We start from the raw sequence: 15,446 nt of genomic DNA on the forward strand, positions 1-15,446 counted from the left end.
TATAGGCTACAAAGTAAGACTTCAAGCAACAAAAAACAGGAAGATGGTGAATATTATGGGATTATTAAAAATAGGTCAGAGAAAAACAGAACAAAATAATAAGGGTAAATATTTACAAAATACACAAAAAAAATTTAGTATAAGAAATTCAAAGCCATGAGGCTACACACTTCACTATAGTAGGTGTGTTCACAAAAATCATGGCGTAGTTTGTTATTAACTATTTGCATCTTTTGATTTTAATTAAATAATCATATTTTCAAAATACATTTATTCAGACTGCTAAGAAGCAGCATACATTTGTTGATTGTGAAAATTAAATGTATTCACTTACAAAGTATAAACATAGTTAAAATATGGCTTGCTGTGGAACAAGCAAGAATTATATAGTAAAAATGTATAAAATTGAAGTGATTGATGATAAATACAAACATGGTTACTCTGTAAAGCACATGCACTTTATTAGTACTATTTCAGAAATGAAACCTGTTTCTTATCTGTTTTATGTATGACTGCCAAATATGAATCAAGTTTATTTTTTGTGCTTTTCAATGTTTGACATTACAAACCACCATCCACTTTCATTGTAAAGAGCTTGCTTGTCCATTCTGCTTAACATCTCCTTTTGCGTCTCACTGTTGTGTTTCACAAAGTCCAAGTTTTGGACTGTCACCAGACTAACTAAATGATTTTTGGGTGAACTACAGCTTTAAGCTGGAGAAGAGAAGTCTCATGAGCCGCTCCAATTATCACCTCCTGCACCCGCTAACTCCTGTGCCAGCTATGTCTTTTCTCATTAAACACCAGAGAAATCATCTTTAATCGCCATTCCTTCCTCTCCTGTTGTGCGTGTGTGCGTTTAAAAAAGCGGACCCATATCGGGCACAGCTGCGATCCATTGTCCTGTATTAAGGTCATGCTAGCTTTACCCCGATCCAAATATATCCCTCCATCTTATGGGAAAACGCAAGAATTCCACTTCACACTCTCTCCCCTCGCTTAACTGCTGACACACCTAAATCGGTGAGCGAGCTGATAGCAGAAGCAGAGGTGTGAGGAGAAGGGGAATGAGAGGAAGAGTGTAATAATGATGGGATGAGAGCATTCGTATTGAAGCGGAGATGGACACATGCCTGTCCAGCTGTCCCCTCTCTGATGTAGACTATCCTAACTCCTGTAAAAACACACACACACACACACACACACACACACTTAGACAGAGGGGGAAAAAATTACGCATTTGTTTGAGACATACCGATCTAGGCTTATCCTGATTGTCGAGGGGCTTGAGGGTAGGGGGTACTTACAGCTGTCAACCGGTGGGCTCTGATGGCATTATACAGCCATATATATATACACACACACACATGCATATGTGCAAAACGGAAATCCAGTGTTGTTGTCAGATGCCATTAGGACGGGATTAACCCATCGTTTACCATTATCGACTAATAGCTCCCACACTCATGCACAATTACGTCTACGTCTGTAACCCTTTATGGATGGAGATTAGAATAACACAAATACCAGCCAGGTTAGGGGTGAGGGGGAGGGTGTTTTGGACAGGCGGCGAGATGGAGATGGGGCAACGTCTGCTGGGTTCGCTGGAATGTCTGTGTATTTGAAGTGCGTCGACTCGCATTCTTCACGTCTGCGGTAGCCGTACGCGCCACAAGTCAAGGCAACATAAACACTAATAAAGCATTAAAAGAGCTCCTGCAAGGCATTTTTAACCATCCAACACACACACACAACTGTACGCTAAAAGTGTGTGTCCCGTATCTTCTCTCTGCAGGATGGGAGAAGGAGAGATTTGGCAGAGCATGAAATAGACCACGGCCATAGGAGCGCATCTACACACACACACACACAGACACCGGGAGAAAAGCATCGCTCCATTCAGTGGACTGTTTTAGCACTGTGGTGTTTTGTTTATGAGCACTGTGAATCACTGGGATGGTATTGATGACATCATAATTGGCCTTTCCATGTAACTGCGACACACTAACAGGATTCAGGAATGATTCATAAATTCACAATCACCATCTAAAATGAACAAGAAAAACATTAAATCCAATAATTTGTTTCCGTCCAGTTTTTCTGTCTGAACTGTTTTCTTTCTTTTAACTAGTAATGTGGAAAATAACCTATTAAAGTAGTAGTTAAATACTTAAAAAAAAATTGTTAAAAAACTTGGTTAACTAGTTAAGTAATTGATAGTATACTATATACTATTCTACATATGTATATGTGACCCTCTCTGTGAAATCCAGGCTAAAGTCTCAAAATCTAATTATGAGATAACAAGCATCAAAATTTGATTTCAACCATTAATTTCATTATGATTTAAATCTTTGACATGGTCTTACTCAGTCAATATTAAAGATATCAAGGTTGTTAAGATATCAAGAATGCTCTTTACCTTATGAAGGATGATTTTATGTAGAAAACAGAAAATCACCAAAACATAAATTAATTCTTCTTCTTCTTAATAACAACAATAAAGCAGAAAAAAATCTGGATGAACTAGTCCTCACTAACTGACTTGTTGGTTCTTGGACTTACTGACCATCTTGACCCATCCCTACTTGTAACATGTTGTAAACCTTGACTGTGCTCTCCATTCCACTCCAGCATTTGGATCAAACCTTCATATCTCTCAATCATCCTCTCCCCCAAAAGCCCCTGTCTCGGCCTGATGATTGAAACCAGACTTCAGTGTAGTTCAGCCACCCCCGCATTCTCCCAGCGCTGCAGCACGCAGTCACCCAGGCATGCACCCCACCGCAAACTCCAGGCACGTAGAGGTCAGCGGCGCTGACCAGTGTGTGTGTGTGTGGGAGAGATCGTGAGCAGTGGGCTTCTGAACCGCGGGCTCTGTTTAGCAGCGGTCAGCCTACGATGACACAAAAACAGCCTTTTACCGCCAGTGCTGCACAAACACGCTCAGAAACAGAGCGAGAGTCGCGATCCGATGGGGATCTCTTTCTCACCGCGTAACCACGCTATGATTAGCATACACGCCACATAATTACCCGTTTCCTGCGGTTAAACACCATTACTGCGTAAATTACATCTAAAATACCTTCTGTTCAACGATCAATAATCCTTTGAGTATGAAAACTCAAACCACACCCATGTTTCCTCTTTTTCTCCTCTGTTTCTCTCCTCTCCTCTCTCCACCCCTCGATCCAATATGGGCAGCACAGTGGGAAGGAATCCATCATTACTACGGAAACTAGGACATCCCGTATGAACTTGCGTAGAGCGCTTGAAAGCATGCGTGTGAGAAATAAAGTCCTGTGCAAAATTAGAGACAACAGAGCTTTTGGGTCACCTGACCTCTGACAACAAAAAGCCTGAGAGAATGGAATCAGACAGTTGCCATGACACCAAAGCACCCAATAATAATCCCCCAACAGTCAAAAGGGGCTTACATGTGCACGTGAGAGAGAGACAGATAGAGAAGGACAGAATGACTTGTGATTGTGTTTGCTTAGCGTTCCAACACCCTCAAGCAGTCTTGAAAAAATGGTTCAACAATAAAGACGGCCCGGGCCCAGTGGGAGAGAGTTTGGGCCTGTTGACAGGACAGTCGCTTGCTCTGTTGGCCAACTGTTGCACTGTCACTATGTATTACGCTCGTTATTAAGGTGCTTTTTTTTCTTTTTGTGATGTACTGAACATGATTGTTGAATTCTTAAATGTCAACTTTTTATTATTTAATTACAATTTTTTTTTTTTTACAAAAATAGTAATTTTTATTTTATATAAATATATTTAAAATGATTATATACTTTAGATACTGTTTTATATTAGCATTAATATTATTATATAAAATGCATTATATTTATAAAAATTTACATTACATATTTATTTATTTTAATTATAATATATTGTATTTTATATCAATATTTCACTTTATTTAATTATAATATATTGTATTTTATAATAATATTTTTCTAATTATAATAATAACTTTTTCTACATTTAAATATGTTAAATAGCAATAGGTAAGGCTATTGTTTATGATAGTCTTACACAAGTTAGGATGGGTTAAAAATAATAAACAAATTAGTAATATTTTATTTTTTTATGAACTATATTGTTAAATGAAACAAAAAATTTAATATTTATTTAACAAAAATATTATAATATTATATATTTTACATGTATATTTTATACTCATATTTTGTAGTTTATTTATATTTCATTCTAATAAATTATATTTATTTAATCTAAATTAGTGTTGTCAAAAGACCCGGTATTTCGGTACCAAGTCGTGAAACAATTTTAAATTAGTATAAAGAATGGCATTGGTTTTGTACATTTAATTTTTGTTTAACGTTATTAATAAAAATGTTGTTCAATTAGCATGTTTTTGTGTTTTGCTTTGGTACCGAAATTGGTACCGAGAACCGTGGATTTTCACTGGTATCGGTACCGAATACTGACATTTTGGTACCGTGACAACACTAATCTAAATATATTAATATATTTTATATTTAAATGTATACTTTATATCATATTTTATAATATATTTACATTTAATTATAATCAATTGTATATTTTACATTCATATTTTCTAGCACATTTAAATATGTAGGTAAGTAATGATACGCCTTGTGACAACTTTTTCCATGTTTTTAAAATTATTTTATTAAATATTTTAAATATAAAAAATTCAACAATTTATATACTACATGTGTTGCTCATTATCTATTTAATATGTTTTTTTATATTATATAAATTTTTACTTATAATACATTTATTTTATTTTACTATTTTTTTTAACACTGCTGTTTTTAAACATGCTAAAAACAGAATTTGTGATGGGGCCTTGTGAAACTATTGGCAGGGCGAGTGCAAATCTGATCTACTGGCCAGACTGGGCCATGAGAAAAAAATCCTTATTGTTGATCCCTGCTTAATCTTTGCCAAAACTACAATCCAGCTCCATAAGCAGCCAATGATAACCATTGAACACAGCTTGAGTCATGTCTGATGACATTCTTTACTCTTTGAAAATACAGCTTATGTGTTAGAGCAAAGCACTTCTCTAAAAATATCTGTGGAAAGGGCTGATGTCACACTGGACGGGTTCCACGCCTCCCCCCGCCGCCCCAAACCTTCAGACCAGCTGACTAAAGAAACATTGTGGTGCTGAAACAGATTTTTACAGCGATTTAACACAACATTAACAGGTGCACATACACACAGACGCTAATGAGAGAGTGCCGGATCTCGTGGTCCACAGTAATCCTGGTATGTCTGGTACAGACCACCCCAATTTATATTGAACTGTAACCACCAAAGGTCTATTTTTTGTCTTTTCCAGGGTCACTACCCAAGGATTAATCCTTTCTTTCTTCTCTCTTTCTTTCGTTTTTCACATGCATCAGCTCTCTCTCATATATGCATGCTCTGATCAATACTCTTAGGGTCTTTGTTTTGCCAGATCGATTTAGGGTAATGAAGTCCATGTGGCCAAATCCTACAGGGAGAGAGAGAGAGCGTTTGTCAAGCCCAGAGGTTTGACCGTATGCGGATCAGAGCTGAGGCTTTAGAGAGGTCACGTTTTACTCTCATCCCTTCTACTTTACCTCTTTAACACAGACTACCTTTCCACGCGGCCATTAATTAAGCACGTCCCATCCTCCTGTTGCATTTATAGAATTGTGAAAATGGTTTGTGCATATTTTTCCAGTCTTAAAGGGATAGCTTACCTAAAAATTTAAATTGTCATCCTAAATCTGTATGACTTTCATCCTTCTGCAGACAACATTGGACCCTACTGACTTTCAATGTGTGTGTGTGTGTGTGTGTGTGTGTGTGTGTGTGTGTGTGTGTGTGTGTGTGTGTGTGTGTGTGTGTGTGTGTGTGTGTGTGTGTGTGTGTGTGTGTGTGTGTGTGTGTGTGTGTGTGTGTGTGTGTGTGTGTGTGTGTGTGTGTGTGTGTGTTCCAGAGGAAAATGAAAGTCATACAAGCTCAGAACAGCATGAGGGTGAGTAAAAGATGACAGAATTTTCATTTTTGGGTGAACTACTACTTTAAATGAAGATCAAAAGTACAGTCATTGGTTTAAAAAAACTGTGCCAGTAAAGGCCAAAATGGGTGAATTTGGATTGAACTGAATTCTGAGACTCAAGTTTGTTCAAAATGTTCAAATTCACCTAAAAATTAAACTTCTGTTCTCGTTTACTCATGATAACAATGTTCAAAACCTGCATGACTTTCATTCTACCATTGGACGGCATTGACTTTCAATGTATCGAGAGAAAAAATTTTTTATTTTTTATTTTTTCTAAACATTTTTCTTCTTTTGGGTTCCACAGGTAAAGAAAGTCACAGAAGTTTGGAATGACATGAGGGTGAATAAATGGTTTCATTTTCATTTTTGGGTGAACTATCGCTTTAAATGAAGATGAAACTCTGTTCAAATTGAGACTCAAATTGCGATGTTCAAAATTAATTTACCCCAAAATTGAAACTTCTGTCCTTATTTAGTCACCTTCGTATTTTTCCAAACCTGTATGACTTTCATTCTCCTATGAACAACATTGGACCCCTTTTAATTTCAATAAACGGACAAAAAAACCCATCACACAAGTTTGGAATGACATGAGGTTGAGTAAACAATTTCCTTTTTCTTTTTTGGTTGAACTATAGCTTTAAATGAAGATGGAAAGCACAGTCGTTGGCGATGTGATCTTTAAAAACAATGACAGCAAAGGCCAAACTGGGTGACTCGCGCTTTCACTCAATTAAACGGGCGAATTAGGATTGAACTGAACTCTGGGACTCAAATTTTGATGGTGAACTAAGTAGAGAACAATCCACTCCTGCAAAGCTTCCTCTCACCCAATTTTTATGTTTCTTTGTTGGTTAATTAAAAATGTCAGCTCATTATCACATGCATACGCACACAACAAAGAATTTCGGTGCCTGAACAAATAAGACAATAGCACGCTTGGTAATCTTTAGACAGCTCATTAGGTACTTCATATTAAATTTAAAAACACTGAAGGGACAAAGCACCAGGAGTGCCCACCCCCCCAAATCTACCTCTCTCTTTCTCTCAGTGTTTTGTTTCTCACTCGCTCCCCTTGCTCTCTGTATTCCCGTAACCGTTCTTTAATTCCACCTCAGTCAGCCCATTGAGGGGCAGTGAACCGCATGCTGATGACCTCACAGTCGCGTTCTGATTGGTCAATCTCAGTGACCAACAGCCCCCACATGGGCCAGACAAAAAAGCCACTCTGTCTCTGTCACTCTCTCCCCCCTCACTGTGTTGACTCATTATTGTTTTTCAGCTCTTTACTTGTTCGCAAAAACAGGCAGAACTGAAAGTTGGGTTTCGTAGGCTCTGATCGGAAGTGATCAAAAACAAACACCGCCTTCCGGCGCGGTGCGATGCGTGCGATACGGTAATCACCTCTCACCTACTGCATCTTCCTCTGATCATTTGCTCTCTCGTTTTAAAACAGATCAAACGAGGTAAAAACAGGTTCCTGTGAACACAAGGAGGACGCGGAGAGAGAGAAATTTGTGGAGTGCACATTCTCAGTGGTTAAAAGAGGCTTGAGTAAGGTATTTCATGGGAAAAAAGTTACAAAATGACTCCTCTAGTAAAACAAGTTTGTCTTAAAACTTCAAAGCAGTATCTCTGTTCAGAAGAGATGGGAGAATTATATGAGGAAAAGAAAAACAGATGAAAGCTGGAGAAGAGGCTTAGGAGGCCTAAAAGAAAAAAAAAAATGGTTTATTGGCATGTAGGGCTGTGCATGCCATGAATATTCATGATATGTTTCAGATGGTTTTGCTGGCAATATAAAACTAAGCAACTTGGAAAGCACAATGATTTAAACATGCTTTTTATTTGGCCATTAGGTTTCCGAATAAGGATGTGAGACTAAACTCTTCATCTGAATGTCTCAGATTTAAACTTAAAATGAACAAAACTGACTTGGTGTTTTTGATAAATTTCCACAAATTATTTTAAACTGTCCCTCTGTCCAAACTGTCCAATGAAATTATTACTGATTCAGTCCTTTGTTTGTGAAATCATTCACTGTATATATATATATACAAAAAAAAAATAAATAAATAAACTGTTCTGTTAAGCAGTGCATCTGTTTTCAAATTTACAATAATAACAATAAATGTTTCTTGATCACCAAATGAGCATATTAGAATGATTTCTAAAGGATCATATGTTGAAAATTCAGCTTTGCAGTTTTCTGATCAAAATAAATGCAGCTTTGGTAAAGATAAGAGGTCCAAACTTTCGAACAGCAAAAATAAAAACATTGTATGTGTATTTAGATGTAAGTATTGCTGTTTACTCGTATGTATGTATATTAATGCATATAAATGAAATTGAGCAACTATTACAAATAAGATGCTTTGATTTTTTTTCACTACGTTTACTGTATTTTATTTCTTACATTACTCATTTTAAATCTGCTTAGCAAACAGTGGCTGTTGTCAACTGACATACAAATATCAAAATGCAATAAACAGTCAAAACACAAAAAAAAAGCCATGTTTTTCACTTTATATCTACATTTTCCAGACCCACAGGAAGTGAATTAAAATCCTTCAGAGCTGCAAAGACTGCATAAGCACATTCTTTGGGTAGGAATCACCGAGTGGGCTCAGCGAGACAGCACTAACTGTACTGTCCCACTTAAAAAGAAAAGGAGGGACCGAGGGAGAGAGAAAGTGAAAGAGAGGCTGCAGGGGAGAAGAGAAAGTCTTCATCCCTAAGTCATTTGCCTAAAAAGGATGTGATGAATGAATGTCAGCGACACAAAACATCTACCTCATGTTTAACAAGAGACTCCCCGAGTCCTCTGTCAGGAGGGGGGAGATGGAGAAAGAGTGAAGGGGGAGGGAGGAGGATGATGGGAAGTGAATTTTTGCGTCCTTTGGCAAAAGGCACTGTGCGTAACAGAGTTCACATTGACTTGCTAACCGTGCAGGCTGAAATGGTAATGAAACGAGAACCGCTTTTGTGTTCATGTGGCCACTGCGATACAGCTCACCTTTCTACAGAAAAGGACATAGGAAGTGAATCAGTGAGTCAACTGTGAGATCAAATGACCAGTCTTTGTGAGCGCAATACAACTCGGCCATCAGCAGTTCCTGACTCACACACACTCACTTGGGAAATTCCTATCAGGGTGTGATATGTCGACTCTCAGTGTGAAATTTAAAGCAAGTGTTATTACTTTTATTGTAACTGTCACAGGTGTGTGTGCATGTTTGTGAGTGTGTGTGTGTCCCACAGTTCGCAAATAGACCTCAAGAGGCACAAAGCTACAGCTTGCGACCATCTGTTCGTATTCTAGGACTTTCTCTTCCACAGTAACCCATGAATAAGTCAACGATATGGAAATGTAAAAATATGTCGCTTGTTAAAAGTCGCATAACACTTTTAGACAAGAAAAAGAACAACTCCACGGCTCTCTGGGACAAAAATATTTTGCTTAGTGACGCACAATCAAAAAATATTCTGCCGAAACAGCAAAAAAAGCAGTTTTGGTTTCAGACTAAATAGTTTTGAGGGTTAAAAATCATTTGACTGAAACAATGATTTAATTAGCATGTCTCTGACAGCGAGTTTTGACTGTTTCAGACGTTTTCATCCACACTACAGGTAAACATGTCAGCAGTGTAAAAAGCTTCAGTCCGTAAATCTTTTGTGTTCAAAATTTATAACATTTATATAATAAGCGAGTACATCATTAATCCATTTTCCAAATAATCAGTGTTTATATTCAGACTATTTTAGACTGGTTCGGGTTGGCACCACTGCGGAGTAGCCCAATACCTGCGTGATTTGTCATAGACATAAACAGAGAGAAGTAGCTCCGGCTACAATGTTCTTCCACAAGATGCACGCAGTTCTGTTTATTAACCACTAGAGCGCGAAAAGTTACGGACTGCAGCTTTAAGTTTATTGGAATATAAGAAAATACTTTTCAGTCTCTCTACTTCAAAATGTAACGTTTCAATGTGTTACTTATTATTTCTTTGTAATTATTTGTGAAATTTACTATAAATTTCTGAGTAATAATTTTTCACCACCATTTTTTTTTTGGGGCTGAAATATCAGGAGACGGCTTGCTGCCAAAGAACTTTACTATGGGTGGTTTAATTTATTACCTGAGAACACGACACCTTTAACAGCAGGGACAGTTCAAATAACCAAATTTGATTACTAAAAACTTTCAGCTCAATAAAAACTATTATTAGCATTTCGCCTCAAAATTTTATTTTGGTCCATCGCTAATTTTGCAATAACGTATTTCGACCGAATCACAAGTCATGGGTGTAACTGGTGGTTTAGTTTCGTTTATCTACTGGAAAACACATAGTTATGCTCTTTTTATGCTGTTGTAATTAAACGTGACGCACGGATGTTTCAAGGCCTCCAAAGTTTACAACCGCAGCACAAATGTGGCCCCTGCCGGATTGACTGAATATATTGAGATGGCTAACTGGGATCTGTGCCATCGACTGACTGTATGGATACGGGCTGGTCTAATCAATGCTATTGATCACAAGAGGGGGGTTTTGAGCACGGTGGGGGAGGGCGATTCAGCCGCCCAAATATTTCACACTGTGGCCCTTCAAAACACATTCCACCAAAACACTGAGGTGTTCTCCTCCTCCTGCTTTTTTCTTTCTCTCACACACATATCCCCCTTTATAAACACCCCCCGCTAAAGCAACCCTAACACCCCATCTCGTTCTTTCACATACACACATAAAGCCCACCCTTCCCCCACCCTCCCTTCTCTCTCTCTTTCTCTTCCCAACAGAATCAGGGTGGAAACCGAAGCCTGGTGAGGGAGCGTTTTGCCGCACCGGTTCGATTGGCGTTTATCAGGAGAATAAATGCAAACATCTCTGTTTACCTTTGAGCAGAACTTGTCCCTCGGTGATGACGTCGGCGGTCATGACGTTGTACTCGTTCTCAGTAAAACCCGGCTGACACGGCATCGCCCCCGTGCCCTGGACCGCCACCTGCCAAAAACACAAAAGCACCAGACAAATTAATCCCCCGATTAATGGTGATTAATAAACAGCACGGGCCAACCTACACCACAGCGAGAGCCAAATATCCAGAATCCCGAGAGGAATCGATGGACATAACGATCACGCTCTTTCACCATAAACAGAGGAAATGAGGCAAAACTCTGCTCAAGAAAAGCACCGTGATGAGACATTCCAGAGCCGCCGAGTCCATTGATCAGGCTCCAAATGAACTCTTTGAATTAGCAATGCTATTGTATTTTTCACCGATTACTCGCTAATTTGCAGCAGAACGGCGAAATTAAATAAGGCTCATTGCATGACGATTTACTGCGTTGCTCCATTTCTTTTCATTCAAGAATAGCGAGGGGTTTCTATCTCACCTCCTCCCCCTCCGGCGCTGGGGCATCTGTTATTTTGAGGTGGGTGTAATTAGACTGATGAGGTCAGGAGGGCGAGACGTTAGAAAAGCAGAGCTGACCAGGCTACGCACACTCTACCTTGAATGGCATGGTCTGGTGGAGCACTTAGCACATAAAAACACAAACACACACTCGCGCAGCTGGCGAAAGCACTCCGGCGACAAGTCACAAACCCTCCTTTATGGTTTATGCTTAAAACAGGCGCGCACACCTAGCGTTTAACGCTCAGGACAAAGTCTAATTCATACTTGCCTTGTCTTATTAGAAAAATAAACGACCAGCTTTGAGTCATTCCGTCTTAATAGCATCTGATATGACACACAAAGTCAGGCTCTCAGTGCAGGCAAATAGGTGAATTTGGTTTTTAAAAGAGGCTTGAGAAGATCAAAGGTGACGTCCACTGAGAAACAGCCTCTTTGTGTTGGAATAAGATCAGAGGCTTGAAGAAGACGGCTGGCTGTTTGTTAATGGCCCCATAGTCAATTTATAAAAACATGTTAATTACTTGTTAGCTCGGTGGATGCTGACTTAATGTCCTACACACAACGACCCATCAAACATTTGCTTTTGTGCTAACAAAGATCATCATCAACCGAGAGCTGATCAGGATTTTGATGTCGTCATCTCCAGCTGCCCTGCTGATGATATATCTGCAGAACGCCTATATAAAGCTGGCACTACAGGAGTGTGTTTGAAAATCTGACTTTAAACTGTCCTGTCAGCAATTGCTTAGCAATATGCTGCCTCGGCACATCCACACAGAGTGAATGATTCTAGATGGAGCCACACCAGCGGCCCTGCTGACATGAAGAATCAGAAGCAGAAAGAGCATATAAAGCCGCTATGTCACTATGGCGTTATAGTGCCTCAGAAAAATGACAGTGAGATTGGGGTTTATAAATCAAAATTAAGCCCATTTAAACATGCAGTTTTTTGCAAACAGATCACTTCAAAGAATCTTTTATAAAAAAAAAAAAAAAGATTCTTTTACATCATCACTTGGTTCTTGACAGTGTTACAGTGTTGTATATTCTATGCTCTAAATATTCGATTAATTATGTTTTTATTAATAAGTCTGTTTATTATAATTACACGTGTTTCAGTTCAGTTTGTTGCAGTCGTGATTCAGTTCATAAAAACATTAAAGGGGTCATATGATGCTGCTAAAAAGAACATTATTTTGTGTATTTGGTGTAATGAAATAATATAATCTGTATTTATATTAAACAATATAAAAATCATTCGTATCTCTTGGATGAAAGCGTTTTTTGCTATAACAATGTGTTTAAACAGCTCTGTATTTTAATCTTTTTTTCCAGCACGTTTAATTTTTGACAGGCTCGTTACGAATCGGACGATTCTCGGTTCAATAAATCAGTGAGTTGTCGGCTCGAGAACAACTCAGCCCAATTCGCTCACATAACCAGTTCTAATGATTCACTGGAAAGATTCGACTCCAAAGAATGACTCGTTCACCAGTCGCACGTCGCTATCAAACAGCAGCGGGTTTTTAAACATGTGGAACCGTTATATCACACACAAACAGTAGTAAAACGCGACATTAATTAAAGTTACACTTTAAAAACATGCCGCAATAAGACATTTACGAGGTCAGAACTGCAAATTCTGCAACTGCAGACCACAAACACAATAAAAACATTGAAACACGGGCCAAATGGCCGATGGCCAAATGTTAACTTTATTGCCATGCAGATTTTTCACACGTTTGGTTCCATCACAACATACCAACTTGCTAGCAATTTCTCATCTGAGAAGTCTGATGGAAACATAGCATGACTGCTCCCTGCGTTCAAATGTTAATTCTGCTGGACTCTGCATTTTCAGCAATTCAGAGGGCAGCGGACCCAAAACCTGACAGCACGATTCATTTCTCCGATCGCTGATCCGGGTCAGAGTGATTTGTCATATCTGGGTTAACTTTACGCACAGAGCCGTCGTTCGCCGTGAGATTTCGCATTTGCACATCTAAAAGAGACAGAGTCAGCGGAAGAGGGCACCTCAATGAGCTGTTCATTAACTGATTATTGTTACATCTGTTTCATCAGTCGGAACTCGGAAAGGGAGCATTGTGACCTAATCACCTCCCCGAGGGCAACTTTTCCATCTCGTGCCAAAAGAAGCGAGAGCGCGTTTGAAAACCCGCATTCATCTGCGACTGGCTCCGGTTCAGCACGGGACGGTTCAAACGGGGCTGCTAGTACACAACCTAACGGCTACACAACATAAAGCCATCGCACACGGAGACTAAACCTCTTGTGAATCACTCTGAAGCGAGAATAATCAAATAAAGACTCTTTAGAATTGCATAGCAAGCAAATTAGATGCGACATGAAGTCGAGACAACCCGAAAAACCTATTATACTGAATATGATCTAACTATCGCCCTATTTAAATATCCTGCCACTAAGCAAAATCGTGTATTTGTATTCTGCACACCAATAATTTCTCCACAGTTTACAAACACCACAGCAAATACGCCAAAGCTCAACCATAAAGCAGCATCGCGCCCGAGCGCACATCGCTTGTCGGACCCTCGATTTTAACGTTAACGTACCTGCAGAGCGGCGAGAAGCCCCAGCATCACGCCTCCCGAACGGTACATCGTTTAAATTCCGTCTTTTATGAAGAAACCGATAGAGTTGGCCGTTTTCCGCTGCGTTATAATGTTCCGTGCGGTAGCGGCGGCATGTAGCGACAGAATCGTCCCTCCGTCTCTCTCTGGCACTGATCCGTGCTGCTCTCGGTCTGGTACTGAGGCTCCGCTCGCTCGCGCAGTTCAACGGCAGAGCAGCTCTCTCAGCGGCGCCCTCTAGCCGCGCTCAGTGGTACTGCGCCGGAGAAGGGGCTCCTTTCCTTATGTCACCCCCTTCGGCCTCCGGAAGTCACAGCGAAGAAGACAAGACCCCGCCTTCTTCACTACAACAAAAGGAAGATCTTCTTTCTTTAACCCCACCCAACTCCTTAATGCCCACTAATCGGCAAGAGGGACTGAGAATTCCTGGATTTAAAGTGCATGTCTCATGCTGGTGGGCTGCTTTGAAAATCTAATGTTGTGGTAGTAATTCTGAAAGCATCGTTAACGACCTCATGCTAGAGGTAACGCACAGTCAGCGGGTCATTACTGCAAAATAAACCCGAAAGGGTGATCAGGACCCTCAAGAAGTTCATCTGCTAGTAAAACAAATAAAGATATGCACCTGAAATTGGAGTTCAAATTATTGTATTATGTGAGGGGAGACTGAGAAATGTCAGACGAGTTGGGAGTTTATTTTGCCATAATGACTGTACTTACTACAGGAATATTTTAGAAATAAATCAGAATCAGAATCAGAATGAGCTTTATTGCCGGGTATGTTTGCACATGCGAGGAATTTGTTTTCGTGACAGAAGCTCCACAGTGCAACAGAATGACAGTGACAGAACAGGACACAGATAACAAAAAGAATAATATAAAAATAGACAAAATAGACAATGTGCAAAAAAGCAAAAACACAATATATAATATAGACAATTTTGTATGTACAGGTATGATATGTGCAAATTTGAAATGTAAATAAGTATGTGTGTTAAATAAATAATGTATACTAGTGTTGTGTGTTCCACGATTATTGTTAAGTGTTCATGAGATGCATGGATGTGAAGATTTATTTGTAGTAACCTCAGCATATATGCTCTAACAATAAAAGCTCCAATTTTTTTAAACACTCCCAAAAATATGTTTCAACATTTCAAAAAGAGGTTGCTACAGAAGAACGTTTTTTTTGGTTCCACAAATAACCCTTAAGAGTGTACAATAAAAAGTTTCCATTGATGTTAAAGGTTGTTTATAGAACCATCAACACCAAGAACCTTTATTTATACATGTCAACATAGTTTTCGAGATGAATGGTCAGAATCAGAATCAAGTATTCCAGCAATCTCTGTAATAAATTCAGATAAAGTAATTCAATATAGGCCAGT

At 39.1% G+C, this 15,446-nt stretch overlaps 1 protein-coding gene across 1 annotated transcript in view; it reads right to left on the bottom strand.

The window, feature by feature from the left end:
- LOC107684812 (cadherin-2-like) overlaps positions 1 to 14,249 on the bottom strand; it is a 47,682-nt gene extending 33,433 nt beyond the window's left edge. Inside the window, exons 1-2 of the mRNA XM_016481175.1 lie at positions 14,041 to 14,249; positions 10,926 to 11,034 (exon numbers count right to left, since the gene is read on the bottom strand). Of these exons, the coding sequence (XP_016336661.1) occupies positions 10,926 to 11,034; positions 14,041 to 14,088 (157 nt within the window). The 5' untranslated portion in view covers positions 14,089 to 14,249. The remainder of the gene's footprint in view (positions 1 to 10,925; positions 11,035 to 14,040) is intronic.
- Positions 14,250 to 15,446: the final 1,197 nt, after the last annotated feature.

This window comes from Sinocyclocheilus anshuiensis, unplaced genomic scaffold (genome assembly GCF_001515605.1).
Source record: "Sinocyclocheilus anshuiensis isolate Anshui unplaced genomic scaffold, SAMN03320099.WGS_v1.1 scaffold405, whole genome shotgun sequence".
Lineage (NCBI taxonomy): Eukaryota > Metazoa > Chordata > Actinopteri > Cypriniformes > Cyprinidae > Sinocyclocheilus > Sinocyclocheilus anshuiensis.